Source organism: Amblyomma americanum, chromosome 1, assembly GCF_052857255.1.
Source record: "Amblyomma americanum isolate KBUSLIRL-KWMA chromosome 1, ASM5285725v1, whole genome shotgun sequence".
NCBI lineage: Eukaryota > Metazoa > Arthropoda > Arachnida > Ixodida > Ixodidae > Amblyomma > Amblyomma americanum.
In genome coordinates this window covers 251,864,438-251,888,447 of record NC_135497.1, presented here as the reverse complement: position 1 = coordinate 251,888,447, position 24,010 = coordinate 251,864,438, and the positions used below count along the sequence as shown (strand labels likewise).

Here is a 24,010-nt window from a genome sequence, read left to right as displayed (position 1 = left end):
CGGCGGCAACCCGACTTTGAGTCGACTGAAGTTTGAAATACAATTCTGCGGCCGATAAATGCATGGTTTGCCACCGCACAAATGTCAAAATCGCCAGAAACAGCCACGGAATCAATCTTTGTCGAGAACAATAATTGGTAGCACTTGTTCTCAGTATTTCTTTAAGGTTTGAATGGCTTGGAAGAGAGTTTAGGCGAGGCATTGAGACGCCGCTTCCTACGACGTGTGCGGGAAACCACCTAAAATATAAATCTTGTGGAGGAACCTTGCCTGTGATCTGTACGATCAGTTATGCCAAAAGAGGCAACTCCTCCCACTGGAGTGCCATTGAGTTGAGATTCCTAAATGCCAGCAATCTCGCGCCATTTCATTCAGCTGACCTTCATTAGGCTAGGTCTTTTCATTTCCGTGGCAAGTGCTGACACGTTGGCATCAAGCGTATGTCGGACATGAGGAACGCAACGCCTCTCGCTGATATTTTGTGTGAGCTTGAATGAAGCAAGATTCTTTCTAGCCGTGACGTAATCGCTCAAATAATGGCGACTTCTCGAAGAAATTTAATAAGACATATCAAAACGCCTCTCGCAGGTTCTTGATTTCTCACTGTTTCACTCATTTGCGCAACTCGCAACCAAGTGCGTTGTTTAACTGACACTCTTGGTTGCACCACTCTGGGCCCCTGAGTTGGGGAGCAGAAGGACGCATGAAAACGCCAGCATGTCGGCGAAAAATCAACCCAAAAATGTAACACCGACCGCGCCGTGAATTTCACGACGCTCGAGTAGCAGTGTATCCTGCTGCTACCCTCAGAGATGAAACTCTACAGCTTGAGACACTAGGTTAAATTTCAGTGTTTAGAAACCTACAGAGTGTGAGACGCTCGGAGTAGCCCAGGCTTTCCGTGTACGAAGGTACCCCTGTGTTTCGGGACGGCATAACGGAAGGCACGCGAGGTCTTGTATTATCATACCTCCACGTCGCTTTCATTGAATGCGGAGCTTGATCTCCTTTGCTAATGTACGAGCCCGTATTGTCAGCCTTGGAATCATAGAACCCCTGGAGCGCAATACACAATTCTGACAGTAAGATTTTGCTTGTAGTAACAAAGTACCGCTCGAAATTGTGCTTTGTGTGGCGTGAGATGAACTGCATTCACACAGTCGCAACATTGATGGATTTCAGTGTAGTTCGTTATGAGCACTTAGTATGCTTTTTCATAAAAATATAAGTGGCCTTCTCCGTTCTGCTGCTCTTTTGCTGTTGGGATGATGCCACGAAAAGGTCATTAAGAACTAACTCTCAGTGAACGGCGTCGGGCGAAAAAATTTAAAGGTCGCCTTAGAAGTAAGCGCAACGCGGTACCGACTTTAAAGTGCGCCGAGGAGTGACCTTATGTACTTCACGCAGGCGCGATCTGGTTCCACGAGCAGCCAGCTGCGCCTGCGAAGTGGCAAGTGTGTGTGTGTGTGCTTGACAGCTGCCGCCATCTGTGGCATCCGTCTGTGACTAACATGAACTGCTCGTGCGGAGTAGCAGCTGGCGGGTTTCGTATTCAACCAGTGGAGCTGGAGGGGAAGAGGCGCGCATGCGCACAGCCACCTTGCGAAAAATGCGGGTTGCTGCTTTTAGTCGTCCAATTCTGCCTAACTTTCCGGCTCGTCACTCAACACTATACTGTATCCGAGGGTACACCGCGCAGACGGCAGCCATGCTTACACGTGCGTGCCGCTCTTGGTTTCTTGTATTTTGAGTAAACAGTAGCGCGCGATACTTCAACGCGGCCATTTTCTCGCTTCGCCGAGCCGGCAGGCGACAGCGGACCGACGTTGCTTTCTCCTCCTGCCTGGCGAACGTCGGCTGCGAGCTGCGCTTGGACACGAGGACGGAACACCAGCTGTTCTCATCAAAGGGAACAAGTCCGAAAGTAGAGGAAGAGAGAGAGAGGCAAAAGAAAGCACACGGTCTTCGCTTGAACCAAGGCAAAGGAGCCGCACGCCAGCTTTTCTGACGCGCGCTCGGCTTGTACTGAACGACAATATGCCTTTTTTTCTATTTGTGCGTTGCGGTATTGGTCCGTGATAGAAGTGCGTCTGCTTGATTGCTGAGCTTTCACGCAGGGCTTTGTTATAAAAGAGAGAGAGCGCGACAACCCGGGCGCGACTCGCGAAGTAATTTTGCGGTTCGCATTAAGCGGCAGCACAAAGTAAGCTCGTTTTTCTTGGAGTTTACGTCCACAAACGTGATTTTATCGGGACGTTTTCATCGCTGAGCTCAAAGAAAGAACGTGATTTTCTTCTTGGCATCTGTTGGAACAGACCACCGGTTTGAAAATGAAAAGAGTTTGTTTTGTAACCGCTCAGTTTGCTTATTCCGTGCGAGCTCTGAGCGAAATTCGTAATACCACCCGTGACAGCCCCCAGTGATAATTTTTGTTCCATTTGTTTCATTGCAAATATTGAAACAGGCGCAAAAGTTCCATGAGCGATTAGTGGAATCATTAGTTCCGAAAGTATATATATATATATATATATATATATATATATATATATATATATATATATATATATATATATATATATATATATATATATATATATATATATATATATATATATATATATATATATATATATATATATATATATCATATACAGCCGCTTTGGCTATTTCGACTATTTACGACCACTGGAGGGGTTGCTTTGCCTGCAAACTTTTCGAAAGTGCATGTATTTTAGCACGATGTAGCCAAAATCCGTGTTGCCACAACGGCGAGAGTAATGGCGTTTTCGAAATTCTAAAAACTGTTATGACTATTATTAACGGCCGGCTACAAATCTCTAATTGCAATCAGGTACATATAGGTGGTAATAGTTATAAGGTTAGCTATTAGAATTTAGTTAATCACTTCGCTGGCTAAGATGATTCGTCTGTTTTTTGACGTCCGCCAAGGCTGGCATTACTATGCCGGAAAAAGGTTCTGTTTACCTCAAAAACCCTACTTTTAAAACACGAGTGACCACGTTCCCTGCAACACCTGATATATATATATATATATATATATATATATATATATATATATATATATATATATATATATATATATATATATATATATATATATATATATATATATATATATATATATATATATCAGGTGTTTCAGTGAACGTTGTCACTCGTGTATATATATATACACACACACAGTCCAGAAGACCGCACCGCTGTCGAAACGTTGATAAATGAATGTAGAAGTGCCTACTGCTCTTAAACCTTTATCCTGCGGAGCCAACACAACATACTTACATACTTTCGTAGCAATATATATATATATGACGGAAGCTAACAGTCACCGCACTGTTTCACTTCAAGCGTACGCCTTAATTTCTTTCCATTTCATCCGTCATCGTAAACCTCGCGCCCGCCTACTGATGTCAACGAACCAGAGAAGGAAGTGATAATAAACAAAATCGTATGAAACCATACCACTATAATGCGCACAATGAAAGCGTCAAGTGCGCGTGCCACGAAGTGCTGAATTATTGCAGCAAGACTGCATTATGCATGTGGGACGACACACTCCAAACCAGCAGGGAAGTTAAAGGCTTTGCTTTTGGGCAAGCAGCCGTTTTCCTTCCAGGCTGTTGGAACGAGAGCTCATGCACAAAACCACTTTCCTGTCCCTGTCCTCGCACCACATGAATGCATACGTGCGAAAGCCTTACACGGAGCTTCACATCTTCCTGTGTGATATATGCTGTCAGTTTCGACGCACAGCGGCAGCGTATGTGGGTAAAAAAGCAATTTACTCAGAAATGAAGAGGAGGCCGGGCTCGCTTTGCGTCGCTTAGTTGGCGCGAAGCCGTTGCGCAGTACCGATGTGCAACACTGCAGAATGATTTATGGACCGACATTTATTATTACAGTCATCATCGAGGTATGTTGGAAATAATGTATGACACCGGCGCTTTGTGATTCTAAGCTCCGATCCGAAAGCAGCAGCCAGCTGTAGCGTCCCCCGAACAAGTAGGTTCTGAATAAGTGGCAAAGAGGACCGCGCCAAGGAGCTGTGCTTTTTTGACTGCTCTACTTGGGCATGCGGCGTATGTCGTTACCTTCTTCTTGGCACGGCACTGGGCGTTGATGTTGGCGGCGCTGCGCTCGCCAGGCATCTGGGTGATCCAGAGGCGCCAGACGATGAGCGAATAGGCGGTCAGCATGATGGCCACGGGCAGGAAGAAGAGCGCCACGGTGACCAGCAGGTAGTAGAGCTTGCGGCCCGAAGAGGCGAAGATGCACTCGCCGCGCTCCGCGTCCCAGGTCGCCTCCGTGGGCCACGTCCAGCCGCAGTACGTCACCGACTCCAGCGGCGTCCACTGCGAGAAGCACCCGAACGTCAGAAAAGAGCCCCCCATCTGCGCTGCGCAGTGTCAAGACCACGGCTGTGTGGTGCGCGCGGCTGAAGCTGTTACCTCGCCGCGTAGTTCTGAACCTTTTACCCCCTCACGCCCCCGGAGAGCCCGGTGACAGCTCAAGCTGCCAGAGCAGTGGACAGCCTGCTCTTCACAAAAACTGTGGGGGACAGAGCTTTTCGCACACGCGAGTGCACAAACAGCGCGCAAGAAAAAAAAAGATGTTCCAGCAACTGCACGACGGTATTTTAAACGTGCTAAGCTTCTAGCGGCCGGCTTCAGAAACTCGCTGCGTGCACACCTGTGCTAGATTTATATATGCATATTTCAATGCGGCTGTATTGTCGACGGCAAGCGTAGCAGGGGGCGGCAGAAATTCAGGTGATAGAATGAGATGAGGAATTTTGCGGGGATAAGGTGGTCGCAGCTGCCACAGGAGCGGGTAATTGTAGATATGAGACAAGCATTTATCCTGCAGTGGGCTTAGGCTGCTGCTGCTGCTCAGGATAATGATGACGATGGTTCTAGACGGAAGTATTTCATACCCAGTAATTCTGGACAAAATCATTTTTAACAGGAAGACATCTGTGAACGTAATTTTTTCATATAATGTAAGATTTCATTATAACAATGAAAATATCTCCAGATCTCCCGACGGCAGTGATGAATTTTTTTTTTGCTATTAACGTTTTTGCTATTGTCAAAAGCGTTCCCCATTGGTTTTCTATGGGAGTCTTAACAGTTCGATGCGACCAATGGAAGCACTTGAAAAAAAATATTATGCTACATATCAGAACAATGGACCATTACCTTCAATATTACCGTAAAGTATCTATTTTTCAATTTTCAATATTTTTATTCGAAATTGCTGGACCTGTGTCCGCCTCTTTCACTGCTTTTTTTTTCAATGATACTCTTAGTTTTATTTTATCCGCAACACCATATAACCAATCAACTCACGCTCAGTAAAGAGCGGCGTTGCACGTGGAAGCCGCAGACTCGAAAATTGAATCGCTGTACATATTCCAAAACGAATAACCCTGCACGTAGGCGCACCTGGAAGACACTTATCCTTCTCAGTAATTGATACCACCACACGTGCAGGTTTGTTCGACATAAAAAAAAATGTTTTCATCATGTTTGATCAGCAGAGAAGCTATCGTCCAAATTCTTCCTACAGCACTCAAAATATATTCAGTGGTTAACGTTTCAGACAACATTCTTCTCACTTAAAGTAGCGTGCAGCACTTTCTGTCACTGTTGAACTGTAATTACCTTTAATTACGACCACACCTGCAAAATGCATTACAACCAACCATTTCAATCTCGTCTCTCTCCACTGCTAAGTCACCCCCCCCCCCCCCCCCCCGAATTATATTCCGAACGAAAAAAAAATAATGCCTACGTCAATGACTACCACTGCTGTTTCTGCATATTGCAGTGGGCAAAAACGTACTGTTGTCCTCTTTGGAGTCACGGTATTACAGTTACCCACTCAAAGTACCACGTTCAGAATGCCTCAATTTAGTGACTTGACATAGCAAAGCAGCAAACGAGTAGGCCCATCCTATATACGGTTGGTACTTGGCTCGGAATGAAGTTGTACATAAAGCAGGTTCAGCAAAACGATTGGTATTTCTTAGCGCGGCTTACGAATCAACTGAGACAAGACCCCAACAATAACTCAATAAGTGAGGCAGTCAGAGTTGAATGATTTCTACAAAATGAATCAAGCAGCCGGCTTTCAGTCCTGTCTCTGTTACTGACACGTTGTAGACACTCCTCACGTTTCGCTGTACGAAGCACTCAGCCGCTGACAAACAAAGCTTGTACCATGGCTTGCCACCCCCTGGAAGAGACATTTTCTTTCACTGCCTACAACCAGCCGACACCAGCGATTGTGCTTTCATACTGCAAAACCAGGCACACCCTCTACCGCCCCCCTCCACATCACTTTCCACTTTGCAAACACCGAGGGTGGAATCGGCCCAATGTTGCAAGACACAATAGCGTACGAACTTTGATAACATAACCGGAACCAAGGGTATCAAAACTACGAAATGAAGAGAAGAATTTTGTGTTCCTGGCGAAAAACGGTTCCGAGGCACGAAAATCATGAAAAAAAATAATTTTCTTCTGGCTCAGCAGCTAACATCGAATCAAGAGCAGCGTTTGCTCTGCGGCAAAATCATAGCAATACGCCAGTCATTTTCAGGCTTCGCCCCCAGGCTATGGGTAAATGCGGCTTTTTGCGACTCGCAGTCGCAGGGCCCATAAACTTTGCACGTCGCCTGTGACAGGTGTTTGGGAATGAGGATGAAGCAATTTTATGCGTGGTAGCAATGCGCAAGCCGGAGCGCCTTTATTTCGCAATTACTTCAATAATTACTTGCCGTCAGTTCACTGCTACAGCGCGCGGTATTCCTGAAATGCATAATTACAAATAATAAGACGTCAAAATTACCTTTCACTTGCCGCATTTTTACAGTGGTAGATTAAAATTGAAAAACGCGAAGCAAGAACAATGATGCCACGGTTGCGGCAGTGTACGCGCAGTTCAGCAACAGCTGCCGCACAACTGCAATCTAACGAGGTCAGCAGTTGGGCACGCCTTTTGGAGCACAAAGGGGCAAGCCGATGGTAATGCCCCGATGCCGTCGCGGGACCGGCAACGATCACTCACAGAGAAACTGCAACCAAACGGGCTGTCCCGGAATTGCTTGTGCAACGCCTTGGCTGCTCCTTCGCCTTTCACTCGCCTCCTACAGGCTCCCCTGTTGCTGCTTGTGCCGCTGAAGCCGCTTTGCCTGAGCTTCAACGCCAGGCACGGTCTGTACGCCGCATCGTCTCTGCTGCGGCTTCAGCGGCATGTACTGCGTGGTTTTGACGCCAACGCATTCTGTCCCTTTCTTTCCCGGTCTCGAGCACGTCGTAACGTTTGCGCTGCACTGCAATCTGTTACCGCCGCCTTTCAAACCGAATGTGAGAGGGAAAACGCCCCGAAGCCTTGCACATGGCTGGCCAGCCGTCCGGCCGGGGCTCGTGCCCCGCGCGTGCGAGCAGGCCTTCACTTGCATGCCTCTTCTAGCAGCTGCATGTGATGTGGACATCGCTAAGACCGAGATATCGCTGTTAAATCGCTTCCCGCAAACCGCGCGAAATCGAAAATGCGTGCGAAAAAAATAGAATCAACCGTGTGTCTCTCACTGGTCACTGCCATGACACGGTAAGCTTGAAGCGGTCATACTTGCTACTAGAACGAGCCAGTGGCTGTAATGTCGTACATATGCCGTATTACAGCGACAACAATTTTACATTTGTCAGGAAAGCGCAGCCGCTGTTCGCCGTCTGGGTGGAAAATTGCGCGCGACGGCCACCACGAGCGCGAAAGAACGTGCGCCTAGCGCTGCCTAGTCTTATTCTTTAGTCGTCCTCGGGTGGGGCGCGTGCTCGCCCGAGATGACGTGACCACACCGTGAACGTAGCCCGAGCCTCGTGCAAGCCTTGTTGTCATCGGGTCGGGAGCTCGCTTTTAAGACGCTGCCAAACGTCGCGACACGCCTCTCGGGACGTTAAAGATCCCCAGGTGGTCGAAATAATTCCGGAGCCCTCCACTACGCCACCTCTGTCTTCCTTTCTTCTCTCAGTCCCTCCTTTATTCCTGTCCCTTACGGCGCGGTTCAGATGTCCACCGATATGCGATACAGGTACTGCGCCATTTCCTTTCCCCAACAGCTATTTCATTTCAATTCAAAGCATCCTGAAATTCGTTCAGTCCATCATCGCAGGCTTCGATATCACTTCGCCAGCCGTTAATGCTGCCGACATCAACGTCAGCGTCATGAACCACAAGCAATTTATAGTCGACGTAGCGTCAGAAGATATAACTCTTTATACACATCGAACACAGTCAACATCACTAAATACGTGCATCCATCTGGAGTGTGCAAGCTGTGCAGTGAAATAGCGACTACGCCCATTGACACGCATTTCCCTGGCCTCAAAGCAGGCGTAATAAGAATGCAAGGGACAGAAACGGCACAGAGCCAGTCCGCGAGAAAACTCAACGTCGTAAGCGCCGCGAAGTGTGGGTACAATGGGAGAGTGGAGGTCCATGGATAGCTCGTTGCTTATGAATGTGCTGTCATTCCTTGCTTGTGCCGACATTTGCGCTGATTTGTGTGCGTGCGTGCGTGCGTGTGTGTGTGTGGGGGGGGTGGCGCAATCGCGTCTTTGACGCTTAACCCTTAACTTTTACATTCTTTAATGTAACCAGAGACTATCAGACCTAAGTTGTGGCGCCGGCATGGCTGGCGATCCTCGCAAAATCGCGCTATAGCTGACGAACGTCTTTACGGAATCTGCCGCGTAGAAGGCAAAGTGTTCCTGTGTCGCCGATGTCTGTGACAAATGGAAACGTGTCGCAACCGTGCTTATTGATTACTACAGATAAGGACCTTGGGGACTTGACCATTATTCAGCGAAAAAGCAGTGTCGCGCTCGCCGGAGGTAACTCCGGTCGTCGCGCTTTTTACCTGCCGCGTCTGTTGCCGCTAATTTCTTGGTAGCAGTCAGCATTGAACGCGTCGAGCCGAGGGGCATGTTATGTTCTCAACTGAAAATATTCAACTATCTGTGGCGAGAAGTGGCAGCAAAGTAAGTCGGGATGTGAATGTGTGCAATGCGATCACACAAAGATAATTATGTTTTCGAAGAGATTAGGCCTTGTGCATGGATAAGCACTCACAGTGCATTTTCGCCGGAGCAGTCAAGCAAAATGTTTGCGTGATCGATTGTGTCGGTCGGCTCTATCGGTGCGTTAGTTTGAGAGTGCTGAAGTTAATGCCGAACTGGCAACCCTTCATGGAAAAGTTGAGAAAGCGGACGTGGTAGAGGTCAAACAATCTGTATCGTCTACGTGAGCGCGTATCGTGACAACGCGAATGCGATAGTTGATACTCGCGAAAAGTCAGCGTGTTACGTAGCCCCATTTTTTTTTTTTTTTGCGTACCCATCGCAGCAATCGGACACCATGAACTCGTTCCCGAGCGAGGGCCTCGGGAGCTGTCGCTTGCGCAAGTATTCTACTTAAAAGCCCACCAGTAAACAGGAGTTCACATGCGACACGAACGACATACGTCGAAGCACATGCCGACAGAAGCTGAGAGAAGCAGAAGTTGACTGTCTTCATAGTGGGCCTGCGGGGGCGTAGTTTGTTGTTTTATATTTTTAAAGTTCGCATATTTTTATGATGAAATTAAAGAAATAATTTTTTTCGCTGATTTCACTTGCCAAACCATTTGTGCCGCTATTGGATTTGTATGCACTTTTAATTTGTATTGATTATAAAAGGGTCTTCCGCGCCAAACGCCTCAGACGTTGCGCTCGACCATCTCCAATTTGTTAAAAAAAAATCACGGAAACTTATCCTAATGTGCGCAATCGAAGCCTGAAATATTTTTGCCGCAAAAAAATTTATTCGTGAGGTGAGCGCAGTTTCAATATTTAAAAAAGGCGATAAATCAGGCACTGCTCAATAATTATTACAGGATTCAAATTTTTAGAAAACAATTCAAAATTTTTTTCATTGACATTTGGACGGATTCTGGCTTTCGATATAATTCTAAGCATGCAGCTTTATACGGCCTCAATATTTAAAAATTCGAAAGAAAATATGAAAGTGTACCAAGTTTGTCGTGTTTTTTTAAATATCAACTTGCTCTCGAAAATTCGGAAATAGACGTTTTGCTTCTCTAGATGTCTAGTACGTATAAGAAATGTTAGAGATGATGAAACTACGTACACCAAAGTAAAAAAATATACTAAACTTGCAAAAAAGTGCGTTTCGAGCCAAAAAGACTCTTTAATTTCACCCTGAGGTGGTCCAAGCAAAAATACAAACTATACAAACAAACGCTGCAAAATTTCTTGAAAAATTACGAAGCGCGACTTGAACGACAGGTAGCTGATGCAGCTTGCCTTAACGCCATATAAAAGGGGCCACTTTGCCTTCTGCAGTAATGATTATTTTTGTTTTGTTAGCATGCACTATGAGGCCACTGCATTCCAGGCATTGAAGGACTGGATTGCAGAAATGTACACGGCACAAGTCGTGTCACAGTTCCTTCAGAAAGTAAAGTGTTGAGCCTACCTATTTGACAATGGCTTTCACACAGAGAGTTCATAAACTATTAAATCGTCATTCACCTTCCTGCAGCTTAGTATAGTATGCATACACAGTGGTAAATACTAAATAAGTTTGTCCTAATGTGCATAAACTGTAAATTAAGGCCTACTCCAAGTATGAGTTCAATCTGTACAGCATACAGTACCACGAAAATGAATGTAAATTTTACCAGTTACACATTTGCTCGAACCTCATGTCCACCACGCATTGTATCATGGGATTGTTTTCGTAAATTCAGAGTGATATATGCTCTCAAGGACGCTTCAATCGGCTCTATGAAAGCCCGTATTGCTATATTTCCGCCCAAATTTAATATCTCATTTATATATCTAGCTTATTGCTTTCAAACCAGTTGTTGTTTGTACTCTGTAGCTCGGAAAGGATTCACATGAAAAATATTTTTGTGCAGGTAGTTTAAAAGTCATTCACTTGAGCTTTCACTGTGCGTGGACGTTCACTATACTGTTGTGTGGATACTGCTGGTGTAGATTGGTACGCGCTTTCAACACCTGGCTTCAAAAAGGGCGGCAGTGTTTTGCGAGTGGATGTGCGTGATTGGTACGAAGCAGTGGTTGAAATGGTTGAGATAGACGAAGGCCTTAAGATGGCAGGGTCATTTTCCAAGAATAAATTCCACTTCGCACTTAGCATGAACATTAGTGCCATTTATTTATTTACTCTGGTGTTTAATGCGAACGACACCTTTGACATTGAATGGTACTATTCCCTCCTTGTTAAAAATTAGGGGAGGATGATGTGGTCGGCACTGTGTCTAACATTTTTGGAGAAAATTTTTGAATATTGGAAGACTGTAAGGTACTGTTATGGAAATATTGAAAGTAATGGTCCATTCTTCCAATTCGCAGCAAAAATTTCTTTTAAAGTTTTTCGATCATTCGCAGGAAGCAGTTATAACTGCCATAGAAAACCAATGAAGAACGCTTTTGATGATCGCAAAAACGTTAATAGCAAAAGAAAATGCAAGCATGTCGACGGAAGATGTGCGGCTATATTGAGTGCAATGGTAAAAGTTTACAGCATATGAAAAAAAATTGCATTCATAAACACGTTCCCGTTCAAAAACGATTTGTCCAGAAATGTTGGATATGAGCTGTTTGAATTGAAAGCTAATGTCTCATACTTCTGTGGTTTATAATGAAAATATTTCATGCATAGTGTATGGCTTACTCATGTAAAAACAACAAAATTACTTCTCAGTGCAAGCTCATTATAGTGATGGTGTAGTTGAAGGCAGTAGAACACTGCTGTAAAAATTGAAAATTCAAGAAAAAATTTTCATGTGTACGTCAACTCAAAGTGAAGCCATAAAGCATGAAGCGCAACTCCCGTGACGGTGCAAAGACTGTGCGGTTACATAGCAGCCACTAGCTATTTTAATAACATTGTCTGTGTGTGTTGTCAAGGTTTGCATTTGATAGCTCAGCTGTCGAGCAATCCATAACATATGATTGTGTGTTATGACGCACGGCTTCCATATTCTGTTTTTCCTTGATAATTTTATTTTATTATTCTACACGACTCGAACATTGCCGCACTGAATGTTGTTGCCTGCTAAGCCTTAAGGAGGAATAAACTAAAAAAAGTGAGACTAGTGCAAAATGCAATATTAAGAGAAGTATGTCGGAAATATGTACAGTACGTCCTTATCACGGGACACTGAAACATCAGTGCCTTGTTACAACACCTTGCAAATCTACTGAAAGGAATTAGTGATATCCTTCTTAAGCTAATTCACTGCTGAGCCTGTGTGGCTTATTATTGAGTGCATAGCAGGTTGCAACAGAAAGACTGGGTATGAATGTTATAATGTCTCTGCAGAAAAGAGCCCGAAAAACAAGAAAACAGGTACAGGAGGCCCATAGAGGATAGTGCTCTGCCAGCTGATTGGTACATGCTACGAAACTTGCATTCAACAGCACGAAAACGCTAGAAGAGTGATAAACGATAACGCTGGTTATTCAGTGTGTGCGTATTGCACATATGCAACACTACCACACACTGAACACACAAAACCAATTTAAGAAGGTATAGGTTTCATAAAAAGCAGCTGCTGTGCAAAATGATATTGCCGTAAATCATGTGCCATGAAGAAAAGCTGATGCATTTGTTGACTTTCTTGTGTGTGGGCATTGTTCAATCAAACTCCACTCGACAGCTGTGTTGTGGTTCAGAGCCGGCAGTGCAGTTGCAAATCATTCTTTACAGTTAATTGCCAGGTATCAAGTAAAACGTGCACAATCGATTTCTGAGGTATGCTACACAGGGAAGGTTGTGTGCATCAATCTTCTGACATATGTGCGTGCAGTATCACTTCGCAAAGGTTTATACGCTGCCATGTGATAGCAGCACAGAGGGTAATGTAAAATCAGTCACCGTAAAATCTGTAAAATCAGTCACTAATTTTCTTTATACACTTCCCTAACTAGGCGAAGCTTCCTTCATTTTTACTTCATGTTATATCACATATATGAAATAACCTGGAGCTAAACTCTATGCATCAGTGATGACATGTGCAGAAAGAGCGCTCAGGACTATAAGATTAAAATCTGGACTCATCCAAATGACCCCTGATCGATCAAAGGGCAGGCTAATTCCGGATACGACGTGTGTAAGTGTAAGTACATTATTGGCGTCTACTTCTGTAGTTTATAACATAAGCGCATCACGTAAACATTTCCCCAAACGAGTGCATTACATGCGGGCGTCGTCACCGCCGATTTGACCGCTTCTCTGCAAAAATTAAAAAAAAATACAGAACTGGCGTGCGCTCAGCTCACCGACTGTCGTCACTGGTCTGATTGCCGACAAAACTATCAATACTGTAGTTGATGCACGTGGACGCACGTCAAATCTAGAAGGAGCTCCCCCACTGCCAATGTGGCACCTTCTTGCGAGCGAGCAACGCGTACCTTCCAGCTCGCGTCTCAGCTTACCCGCTACTGTGTGTGTGCACTTGGCTCCCAGGCGTGCCCCATACGCGGGTCTTTCTCGCAATAAAGGCACTGGTGTAACGCTTGTCATGTTGGTAGGTCGTCGCTTCATCGCAGAACACGCGAGACAAATACGGGGTTCATGCTTCAAGTGCATAAATTTACAGTCCGGCGAGCAGCGCCCAATGGTCGAACAATCTCGCAACTGACCTTTCTCGCAGTAACGCGCGTGGCCCAGTATTGGACCTGGTGCCACTGGCGCATTAAGAAAAGATGCGGCGAAAAAAGCCGACAGTCATAGATTGCTCCTCTACACGCATTTTGCGATAGGTTTAACTTAGTAGCACAAGCTTGAAATCGGCCCTGATCATAGCTGTAGCAGTTGTATAGGCTTGCCGACGTTACGATAGCTAGGCGAGTACGGTAACAAGAGCTGCGCAGGATTTCCGCACCTTAGTAACCTTAGGAGGAGATATTAGATACCAGGAAAGACGGAATGTGCCCCCAGAACTGGTTAAATTGGAACTGTCGGTGTGACTTTTCCGATCCGCAGAGATAAGCAATACATCCAATACTCCGGCGCCGAACATTGCAGCACGAAAGAGTTTTATGAAGCGATGTTTCACTGCGTTGACATGCACTACGGGACGGTACAGATTTGATTTCTCGTTCACTTTTTTAGTTTTTGCGGCTCCATGAGCGCTATGCTAACGCATTTCCATTAGGCTGACGAGGGACGTCTGCTACTTGATGTCCACTCTTCGTTTCTTGCCTGCGCCGAGAGGTGCCGCATGGATTTGTTAATTCGCGAATTCGGTCAATAGTGTCCAAACGCACGAACTCTCGAGATCAGGACGCTGCGCGTATGCGGGAGGCCAGACCCCGAAAATATGCGGCGTGTTGAACACAGGGAGCGCCCTCTAGGGACGTTGCTCGCCGACTCGCTGCCCGCTAAGATCCGCAAGTTTGTGCCCACACTTTCCGCAGACAATACAACTTTTATGTAACCCTCCGATAACATAAATAAGCACATTCGTCGTACCGTTCTGCGTGGCCTCATCACTTCTTTAATATTTTGTAGCGATAAAGCTAGCACTGGTCCCTAGTCATTTTTTATCGCGTTTTGTTCGCAACATAGAGGAAATTTCAAAATGAAGCTATCTTCGAGACTACAGCGCAAATAATTAATTTTTTATCCGCAAATCTTTGAAATCATAACTTTACGAGACATCTTTATTGGTTTAGAGAAGCACAGGCAAGCTAAATAACTTATCTAATTTGCATAAATTTACCAATATACTGCTGCTAATGAGCAGCAGTCATTAGTGAGGGTTGATTTTTATTATTGTTGAAGATCTATAGGGTACAACCGCAGCGGTGGCCAAGTGGTTGAGCATCCGCCTCGTATGCTGGAGGTGCGGGGTTCGATCCCCAGTGCCGCCGGGTACCCACCGGAGATACAATGGGTACAAGCTTTCCCCTGGTCTGGTGCTCGGCTTATTTAGGGTGAAATGCCTGGGAAATGGGTCTCTGACCCCACCTTGAGAAAAAAAAAATACCTTGTGACATGGCGCTCTTTGGCCATAGCTGCCCTTGCGCCATAAAAATCCATAATCATCATCATCTATAGGGTACGTTTATTGAACAAACCCTCAGTCAAGGCCGCTTTGACGAAGGTGCGCAAAGGGCCGCTTGTATGCCTGTGGGCCCGTCTGCGTGACCAGCCCGCGCCCACCATGCATGCAGCCTTTTCAAAGCATGTTTACTTGTTACTGTGTTTTGCGCTGCCTTCTTTGCGCCTATACCATTCCGTGCGTCAATGTGAATGCATTAGTTAAGTAATCCACCTCGCGCGCCCGACTTATTTTTTTCCGAGAGCTTCACCGGCTGCCTGCTTTATCAGTACGCCGTTGTTAACAAGCACGGTTAGATGAGTCGAGTGCACGTGGCAGCCGCAAAAACTTACCATTTACTTTTTTTTCTCGTTTGCACGCTGGTTACACATAGTCCTTAATGGTGCTCCTGTGCACACGTGTATGGTCACTCTTGGCCAGTATTATATGATATTTGCTCCTTTTGCAGTCAGCCCATTCGAAAGGCAGCGCGGCAGTACTGCCAAGATGAGCTTTCCTCTATAAAGGGGCCGCGCGTCTCCTTGATCCGGTGTTGCTAGCCTTGTGCGCGCACTTAAAGAGAGGAGGCACTGCCGAAGAAAGACTCGCAATACTGTCCGCGTCTTGGTTAAAGTGATCAGACAAATAGCGTTGCCAGTGCCTTTGAAGCATTGGGCCGGAGGGTTGCTACTTAAAGGGAAGCTGAAACACTTTTCGAGAAAATTGAGTTCCCTGCGGCATTTTATAGTTTTCAATATGTTAAAGAAGAATATCTCGTTTAAAGAGGGCGGAAAAAAAAAACGCAAACGGCCGTTTTACAAGTAAACGCGCACCAGCGCCTCAGGGCACGGAGCGAACGCAATTGTTGCCCGCGGTTGGCCGGCACCGTCGTGACGTCGTTCGCGGGATATCCGGCCGGTGCCGACTGTGGTGCTGCGTAGCGCGTTGCTTCAGGGGGGCTTGCCAAGTCGATTTAGTAAAGCGTGAATTATTTAAGCAATATTGAACAGCATGGACTCTTACCATACACGTTCGATCCATCAGCGGCTACAGAAATCGGCGTAACCAACGACGCTGTGGAGTGCGTCGACAGCGAAAGCGAAGTCGCCACATTTGCGCATGTCGCAAACCTGAACTGACACTTGTATTTTGCGTAGGCGCATGTGCAAGTGACAGGGGGAAAAAAAGTAAATAGCGTCGAAATGCTATTTTTGCACTCTCTGCTGCAAAAGCACCGGAGCACCAATTTCTTGTAACGCTTGTAAACATGAACGAATTCAAACCGCCAGCATGCTTACACGAGTCGCGCGAGGTAAAGCAGTTTATTTGTTTATTCATTTATTTATGGTGAGGTGCCTGCTTACACACGAAGGCATTTCAGAACTGCAATAGGATGCTGAATTGGAGAAGATGTGTGGCTGGACCCCACAGCAACAGCGTATTGCATCACCGTCCCACGGTGCTCAAGCTACGCATTCTAGCGGCATAACATCGAAAAATTTCCGTCCCCTGCCGCACCTTTGAAGTATACGCGACAAGTTCACAACGCTCGAAGCATCGGATTCCGCGAGCTTACTTGAACAGCGCCGCGAGCAAGCGCGGCTGTCGACGGCCACTTTGACTGAGCGCTGTTAACTCTTCGCCGGTCGTCGCTAGGCCTGTAGCTTGTTTCACATCGAAACAACAGCGGACGGCGCTTTGGAATTGGCCAGCGCGATAGTAAATAGTCTGGTCATGGCCCCGCCTTACAGCCAACTTCATCGTCTCACATTAAAAGAAAGATATGATCTATTTCAGCGACGTCTCAGCATGGGAGATAGCGTGAAAGCGACTGGGTTAGCCGCGCCGGTGGCAGCTAATATGTGGTTGTGAACAGAAACTTGTTTGTACCGCAGCTATCGCTCCTACCAGCCACTCGGTACAGGTCAGCGATCCTCAAGAAGGATTCATATTTGACGTTCCTTTATCCCAGACATTATTATTTACGAGAAAAAACTCCTTTTAGCACGCATTTCTGACGCTAGCGCCAAGGATCCGCCGTAGAGAAGGTGTTGGATTGGCGCGGACGGCTTGCGGAGGCGCGGCGGTAAACGGCGGTGGAGACAGTGCTGCTACCGGACGGCGCCGTCGTACGGCACTCTGCGTTGTACACTGCCTTGTAAATAACTCAGATATTTGCTAATACAGCTCCGCTGTGCCGATCACCGCGTCACTTCGTTCACCCGAGGGACCGCCGGCTGCCGTGAGCGAGATCCACGGTGGCGAGCCGTATGACGACGGCGAACCGCGATTAGGTATAACCACGGTTAGACTGCCCATGTGACTATAGGGTAGGCAATGCTGGAAGTGACTCTGGTCCAGCATGGATGCGAACCAGCTGGAAAGGCAGAAAGTTTAAAACAGGTGAGAAAATAATATAACCAGAGGAGAAATATTAATTCAATATCACGATCTGTGCCGGCAGTTCAGATATGCCGCATATGGCCAGATGGTCTGCTGTCTCACAGAAAGACGTAACTGGAGAAAACAAGCAGCACTGGCAGAAGATTGCGTTGATACGTCGTTCACCAAAGCGCGGGACGGAGCGGAGCGAGCGATCAAAGCCGCACAGCCGGCCGACTCTCCGCGGATGGTGTGACTTTCGCCAGTCCTCCCCTTTCACCCGGCACTCCCGGAAGGGACGAGGGCGTGCGGGTGGCGAATATTCAACAAGCGGTTTCGGCTCTTTCTACGGACAGAATCTTGAAAAAATTGACACACATGATTTGCAGGGTCCCTTCTTCTCATACACTGCATTTCATGCAATTTGAAAACCGTTTCAGCTTCCCTTTAAAGCCACGGCTGGAGATCAGCTAGATTCTCAAATGGGGGGAAGCGGGAACCCAATCCATCCGGAGGCGAACGAAGACATTGTCAATTCCATGCACGGGTGGGAGAAAGTGATTTCAGTGACCTACAAGTAGCAAAGCCACTTAGGAACCTTCATTCCGGAGTGCAGAGCAACTGCCAGATTATTTATTTCGCTCTTTCCTTGCCCCGGGAAGACGGGCAATTTCAGGGTTGTGTGCGTAAAAATTTCACCTGTAACTTTAAAGAGTTTTGCTTTATTCCAGCATATCATGGTGCAACTTTTAAACGCGTATTTTTAGTTACACAAATAATAAAAAGGTATACGTTGTTTACGAAGAAAAAAATCTTTCAATGTCAAAATTTAAGCCACTCGCGCAAAAATCCACAAAATTATTTAATACATTCCTCAAGAAAATGGGACAAAAAAAACCTAGAATATACGCTTTATGCGTTACTATGTCAACAAAATGTAGCCATAGTTGCAAAACTCTTCATGCTAAACTTCCTGATCAGTAAAAAAAAAATCAATTGTTCGCTCGACGCGCTTTGGGCCACTCCGCAGTGCCGTGCCAAAGTCGACCCCGGGCAGTCTTGGAGAAAACTCGGTCCGCTACACTGCTGGTGGCATGGAATCGTTCAGAACATGGCCCGTACCTTCGGACTGGCTCGAAAAGCAGCGAATCTTCTCGGCAACGGCGAAAACGAAAGTTACAGACGTGCACCTGTCGATATTCTGGGCTGGACGGAGCAGACATCTCTGTCCGAACTATAATCAGACTTATGGACATTATCTTTTCGCCCAAAGCTGTCCTTTGCACCTACAAAGTCAAGTGTCGATGCGGCGGAACCGTGATAACACAGCCATAGCGACGACGGCGACCGGGTTCGCAGGAATTTGAAAAATACTCCCTCAAATGCTTGATAAAAAAAAAATCAGAAACAAAATTCTTTTGCAACATAGCGGTTGCGTTTCTTGTCCGGAAGCTGCCCGGATCGCGCATGATGGGCCCTTTTAAATCAAATCAAATCAGTTTATTAGGACCTGAAACACAGAACATGCCCACGGGATGAGGCAAAAGGAAGAAGCTAATTGCATACTTCCTGACGAGGCCTCACGCCGGGTAACGCATCAATGGCAGAAGGGTCAACAAGTTCATTTCAAAACAACATTCAACAAAACAAACAACAAAACAATACAAAATTATAAAGTTCGGTTTTAACCATAGTGGGAAACTAATCAAGACCCTAGGCACCACAAAATAAAAAGAAAATCCATCAGTAACGCAACAACTCGCGACACAAAAATAGAAGTTAATAAAAACCAAGCTAACACTACCATCACTAGATATCACATGTATTTGGTGCGTCAGTAGTAATTGAAAACGTGCACCTTCATTTTCTTTTTATATTGAAGAATAGTTTTGCAGCTTACATCGTCATCAATTAATGAAGGATACTAATTGCATATTGTAGTTAAAATCGGTTAAATTTAATCGTTTTAATACACGCGGTAAGGAACGAGTTAATGTTGAATTCGTTGGCGAATAACCAACTGAGGTCATCATGCTACGAGCACAGGGTTAAACGAGACCTCATTATAAGGTTGAAATTTGTTCACTGTTTTCGAACTTTTACAGCTCGTTTGCAATGTTCGCATATTTAAAAATATAGATATAACGAGAGACGGGTTTCCTGGAATGCCTCCTGTCCAAGACGCAAGCTCAGGTGAGAAGAATTAAACACGTAAGGTGCTTATGAAACAAAACTAAAGAGGTGTTTAATGAGATGAACAAATACTTTTCCTTCATGCATTAATCTTTTGTGCTTTAAAATTGGATGTTTTTCGATGCCACTAAAGCCTCATTTACATGAGCCCAATGCTAGCGGGTCGAGTCATGGTCGCGCCAAATGTCGGGCTGCCTCAGCCCGACCACGCCGCGTTTATATGAACCCGTTTTTGTCGAGCCAAGATCGCCGAGTCACCTAGTGTCGAGCAAAGGAAACTACTCGAAGACGCTAGATCAGGAGGAGGAACGCCCTGTTGTCGGTTCTCGGAGTTACCGGTTCCCTGAACACTAGCAGCCCGGCCAGATAGGAGGCAAGAGAGGAAGCACTGGCTCCAACGCGGCAGCGTATAAATGCTCCTTCCCAAAAGGGTCGGGCCGAGTCAACATAGTCCCAGCAGTCGGGCTGACCCAGCTCAACTCGACGGTCGCTTAGCACGACCCCCTAACGTATACATGACATGCCCGACAGGTGGTTTTCAGCCATGACAGGTCTACTTGACCCGACTTTGTCGGGCTCACGTAAGCGCCCCCGTATATGTCTTCAGAATTATCACATGTGGGGTTCTCGTATCTCACGAGCACGAAGTTGTGTGTATAGTGTGTATGTCCACTTGGTGTAAGGAATCGAACCCCGACCAAATGTCTTTTATGATATTTTCCGCCCCCCCCCCCCCCCACCCGTCTTTATTTTTCCTCCGCGAAATCATAACAGAGCATTATGTGGATAGAAACATTAGTATGAACATGCGTATTTCCTTGCGTTATGAAATGATTCGTGAAACTGAACGTATCTTTTCATGCCCAGCGTACAGCATACCTTTAGTGCAGTGAACATTAGGCAGTTACATTCGCCGAGAACATACGCACAGTTCACAGCTCAATGAAGTCCGCTGTGACAGCTTCGGGTACCGTGTATCACTCAGGACTTGCTCGAAGTTCGTGCCAAGTATTCGGAAACGTGGGAACATATTCTGTTAGTTTCGAATAATTTTCAATATCCACTATTTGATTCATAAGTGCGATGAATCGAATAGGAGCTCATTCAATACGATATTAATTTTTAAAAATAGTCTTCTTCAGTTACAAGAGCGCTTTTTTCGGCATAGCACTGTCAGCGGTGTAGTACATCAGAAAACAGCTAAAATGTGCTAACTATAGCAGGTTGGATATCTAATATTCAATAGTTAACTTTTTATCTGTTAATAATTGTCTTCTTAATTATTAAGAGGAGCGTAGCCTACCTCAAGTAATATCTATATCAGTTTTTAGAATTTCGAAAACGCAGTTACCCTCGGCGCTGTAACCGAACAAATTCTGGCTACATCGCGCCAAAATACAGGCGCTTTCGAAAAGCTTGCAGGCGAAGCAACCTTTCCAGTGCGCGCAACTCGTCGAAATAGACAAAAATTGTTGGTCCACACGGCCGAAAGTAACCGCGTTTTCGAAATTCCAAAAACTGATATGGATATTACTTAAGGTAGGCTACGCTCCTCACAATAATTAAGGAGCCTATCATTAACAGTTGCAAATTAACTATTCAATATTAGTTAACTGGCCTGCTAGTTAGCACGTCTTAGCTGTATTCTGACGTACTACACCGCTGACAATGCTGTGTCAAAAAAAAAGCGCTCTTCAACCTCAGAAAGCTTATTTTTAAAAATTGTGTGAATTCTTAGGTGAAACGCCCTGTATATACAGGCATGTGCCTATGAGAGCCACTTCATTTACGGTCAGTAAAATAGCCTGCTGTTCTATGCTCTGGCCACAGAGAGGGCGGACAGATTAAGTTTCTGAATGAAAACTAAAAGTCGCCAAAAAGTATAAGTGAGTGACACTTTTAAGTTGTTGTTTTTTTCGTCCATTTCCACGTTTGTGTTCTTTGCAACTTCGCGGTATTACACACATTTTTCCCTCCTTTTACATGGTTTTTTCATCACGACAGTTTTCGTCGAAGCTTCGCTCTTTGCCGGGTCAAGCCACCTGTGATATCATTTATTCCCAGCGGGGATTTTTCTTTCCCTCGAAGCCCTCACTTTTGTGGGGCGTTGCTTGATATATGGCAAACAAAAGGCGCGGGAAAACGGGCAGCCGTCATCGTCACCAGCGACGGCCTTTTGTCTTCGCTTTCATTAAAGCAACGCGCCAAGAGCAACAACGATGACTTTCGTGATCGCACGGTGTGTCTGCTCTGTGGCCGATGTCGGCAGTTCGCACCGCGGCAGAGAAAAGAGGGCGTTCCGTGCGCTCATCGGAGCGCGGCACGTAGAGACATAAGCGCTGTTCGTGGCTTTTCACGCCCAGAACAAAGCGCTCCAGTCACAGCTCGCCGCGAGGAGGCGCGGCCCGCGCACTGTCTTTCAGCTCCGCGTCGAGTACAATGAAGTCCTTGTCACCTCCACACTTGGACCGTGAGGACACGCACTGGCTAGCACGGCATGGAGCTTCAACAAATTGTTCACCGCCGCCTTCGAAACAATGGGGCGCCAATTTTTCTCTCTTACATCGCAGCTGGCTTGCCACGACTCTGGAATCAGTCGTAACTCGGGGCCTTGCTTTTAAATGTTTCTTTCCTCACGCTCCGTTTCGCCGCTTCCCCAAGTGCAGAGGAAACGGAACAGCGATTCGGGCAAAGGGAAGCACTGAGAGGAACTAACGCTTCAGAAATCCAGCTTTCCTTGCCTCATTTTAGCAACACTTTTTTAACTTTTTTTTGTTTTTTTTTGTTGCGTGGGCTAGAGTAGGTTTTGCTGGCCATGCTGCTTATTGATACTACAAGTATAGAAGGTGTTATTGCTTTTGTACGTGGCATTCCAATAGAGCTCCCCAGGCCTGGAAATTACAACTCCAAGGGAGAGCCAGTCATATATCGCAAGCAAAGAAGAGAGACTTGGACAACTTTGTCGCCCCCACCGCCTCCTCTGTTCCCCTCCTCAACATCGACAACGAACATCCGACAAGAGCAAACTAATTCGCCACCTTTCGAGCCCCAAGGCGCCCACATACTCAAACTCCCAAGCCACCCACGCTACCAGGTGTGTGGCGCCTACCAAGGCAATAAACGTACGTATCGGCCCTTTCCTCGCTCCACTCAATCGCCACAATACGTACCCGCAGTGCCACCCCCCCCCCCCCCCCCCCACCCCCACCTCTTCCGTCTTCTGCTCTCGTGAGAGCTGGAGCACTCCTCCGAAGATGGCCACTGCTGGTGGAATAAAATTTTCTCTTTCTCTCATTTAGGAGTTGTTTTCAGGCGTCAGCAGACGCTGCACGAGACCAGCTTCTAAGCCCAAAGACAAGTGGCGCTGTGGTTGATGCCTTGGTAATTCTCTGTGGCTGTCCAACGTAAGCGGGGGCGCAGGCGCTGCTGAGGGCGCCCACCCAGAGTCCCATTGTGCACACAGGCAGCTGGCACGTCAGGAAGGATGGCACCGCCGTTTGCGCGCCGTCTCTTCGACGCCCCCGCGTCGGTCATAAATCAGTTTCCGCCCACCCTTCAGCGATGGTTGCCCAGAATTGTGCCGTATGCCGGCCTAATGATGTAGTTTAGCCGAGTAGGGTTCATTCAAGCGCAGTTACTCCGCTGCACTCCTCAACTTGCAGGTGCTGTCTTCCTAGAGCGTTTCTGAGACGTCACGCTGGACTTATGCGCCGCTGTCGGGATTTATTGTTGCGCGCTGTGTATAGACAGAAGGGCTGTGTGCATACCATTTTTCTGACGATACATTGTAATACGAAACCAGCGTAGGTTAACGAAGAACCACGGGTGCGAGGATTAGTGTTCAACTCCGTTAGGCCTTAGTCGCTGCTCGTTGAGCAGGCGCTTCTACTCGGCACCGCAGCCGTTATGCTGAGATCTCGTTTGAATGCGTTTGAAACGCGCCACCGGCTGTCCGCTTTACTGCATTAGCATTGGTGTTGTAGATTCCTTCTTGTGCATGCTGGAAGCCCTCATTTTTTTTTTTTTCACTCGTGTAGTGGGCGGCAAGCGACCAAATTACCATCAGTTTCTTGACAACTCAGTGTCAAGCATGCTTCAGCGATGGTTGGCAGCTTCCGCACACTCGGTAATTACCTACGAGGTTGGACTGCCGTGATAGGGCCTGGTGCTCACTGAAAGTGCGATCTCACCGAATGACGGCTGCAGCATATCGCGCGTTGAACTCGAATATTCGTACCCGTGGTCTGTGCTCACAGTGCGACGATTGTGCCGAGG

General features: G+C 46.4%; 1 protein-coding gene across 1 annotated transcript in view; it reads right to left on the bottom strand.

Moving 5' to 3' along the window:
* Positions 1-24,010, bottom strand: part of LOC144114924 (QRFP-like peptide receptor) — a 587,744-nt gene that overhangs the window by 317,371 nt on the left and 246,363 nt on the right. The window contains exon 3 of the mRNA XM_077648955.1: positions 4,113-4,373. Within this exon, the coding sequence (XP_077505081.1) occupies positions 4,113-4,373 (261 nt within the window). The remainder of the gene's footprint in view (positions 1-4,112; positions 4,374-24,010) is intronic.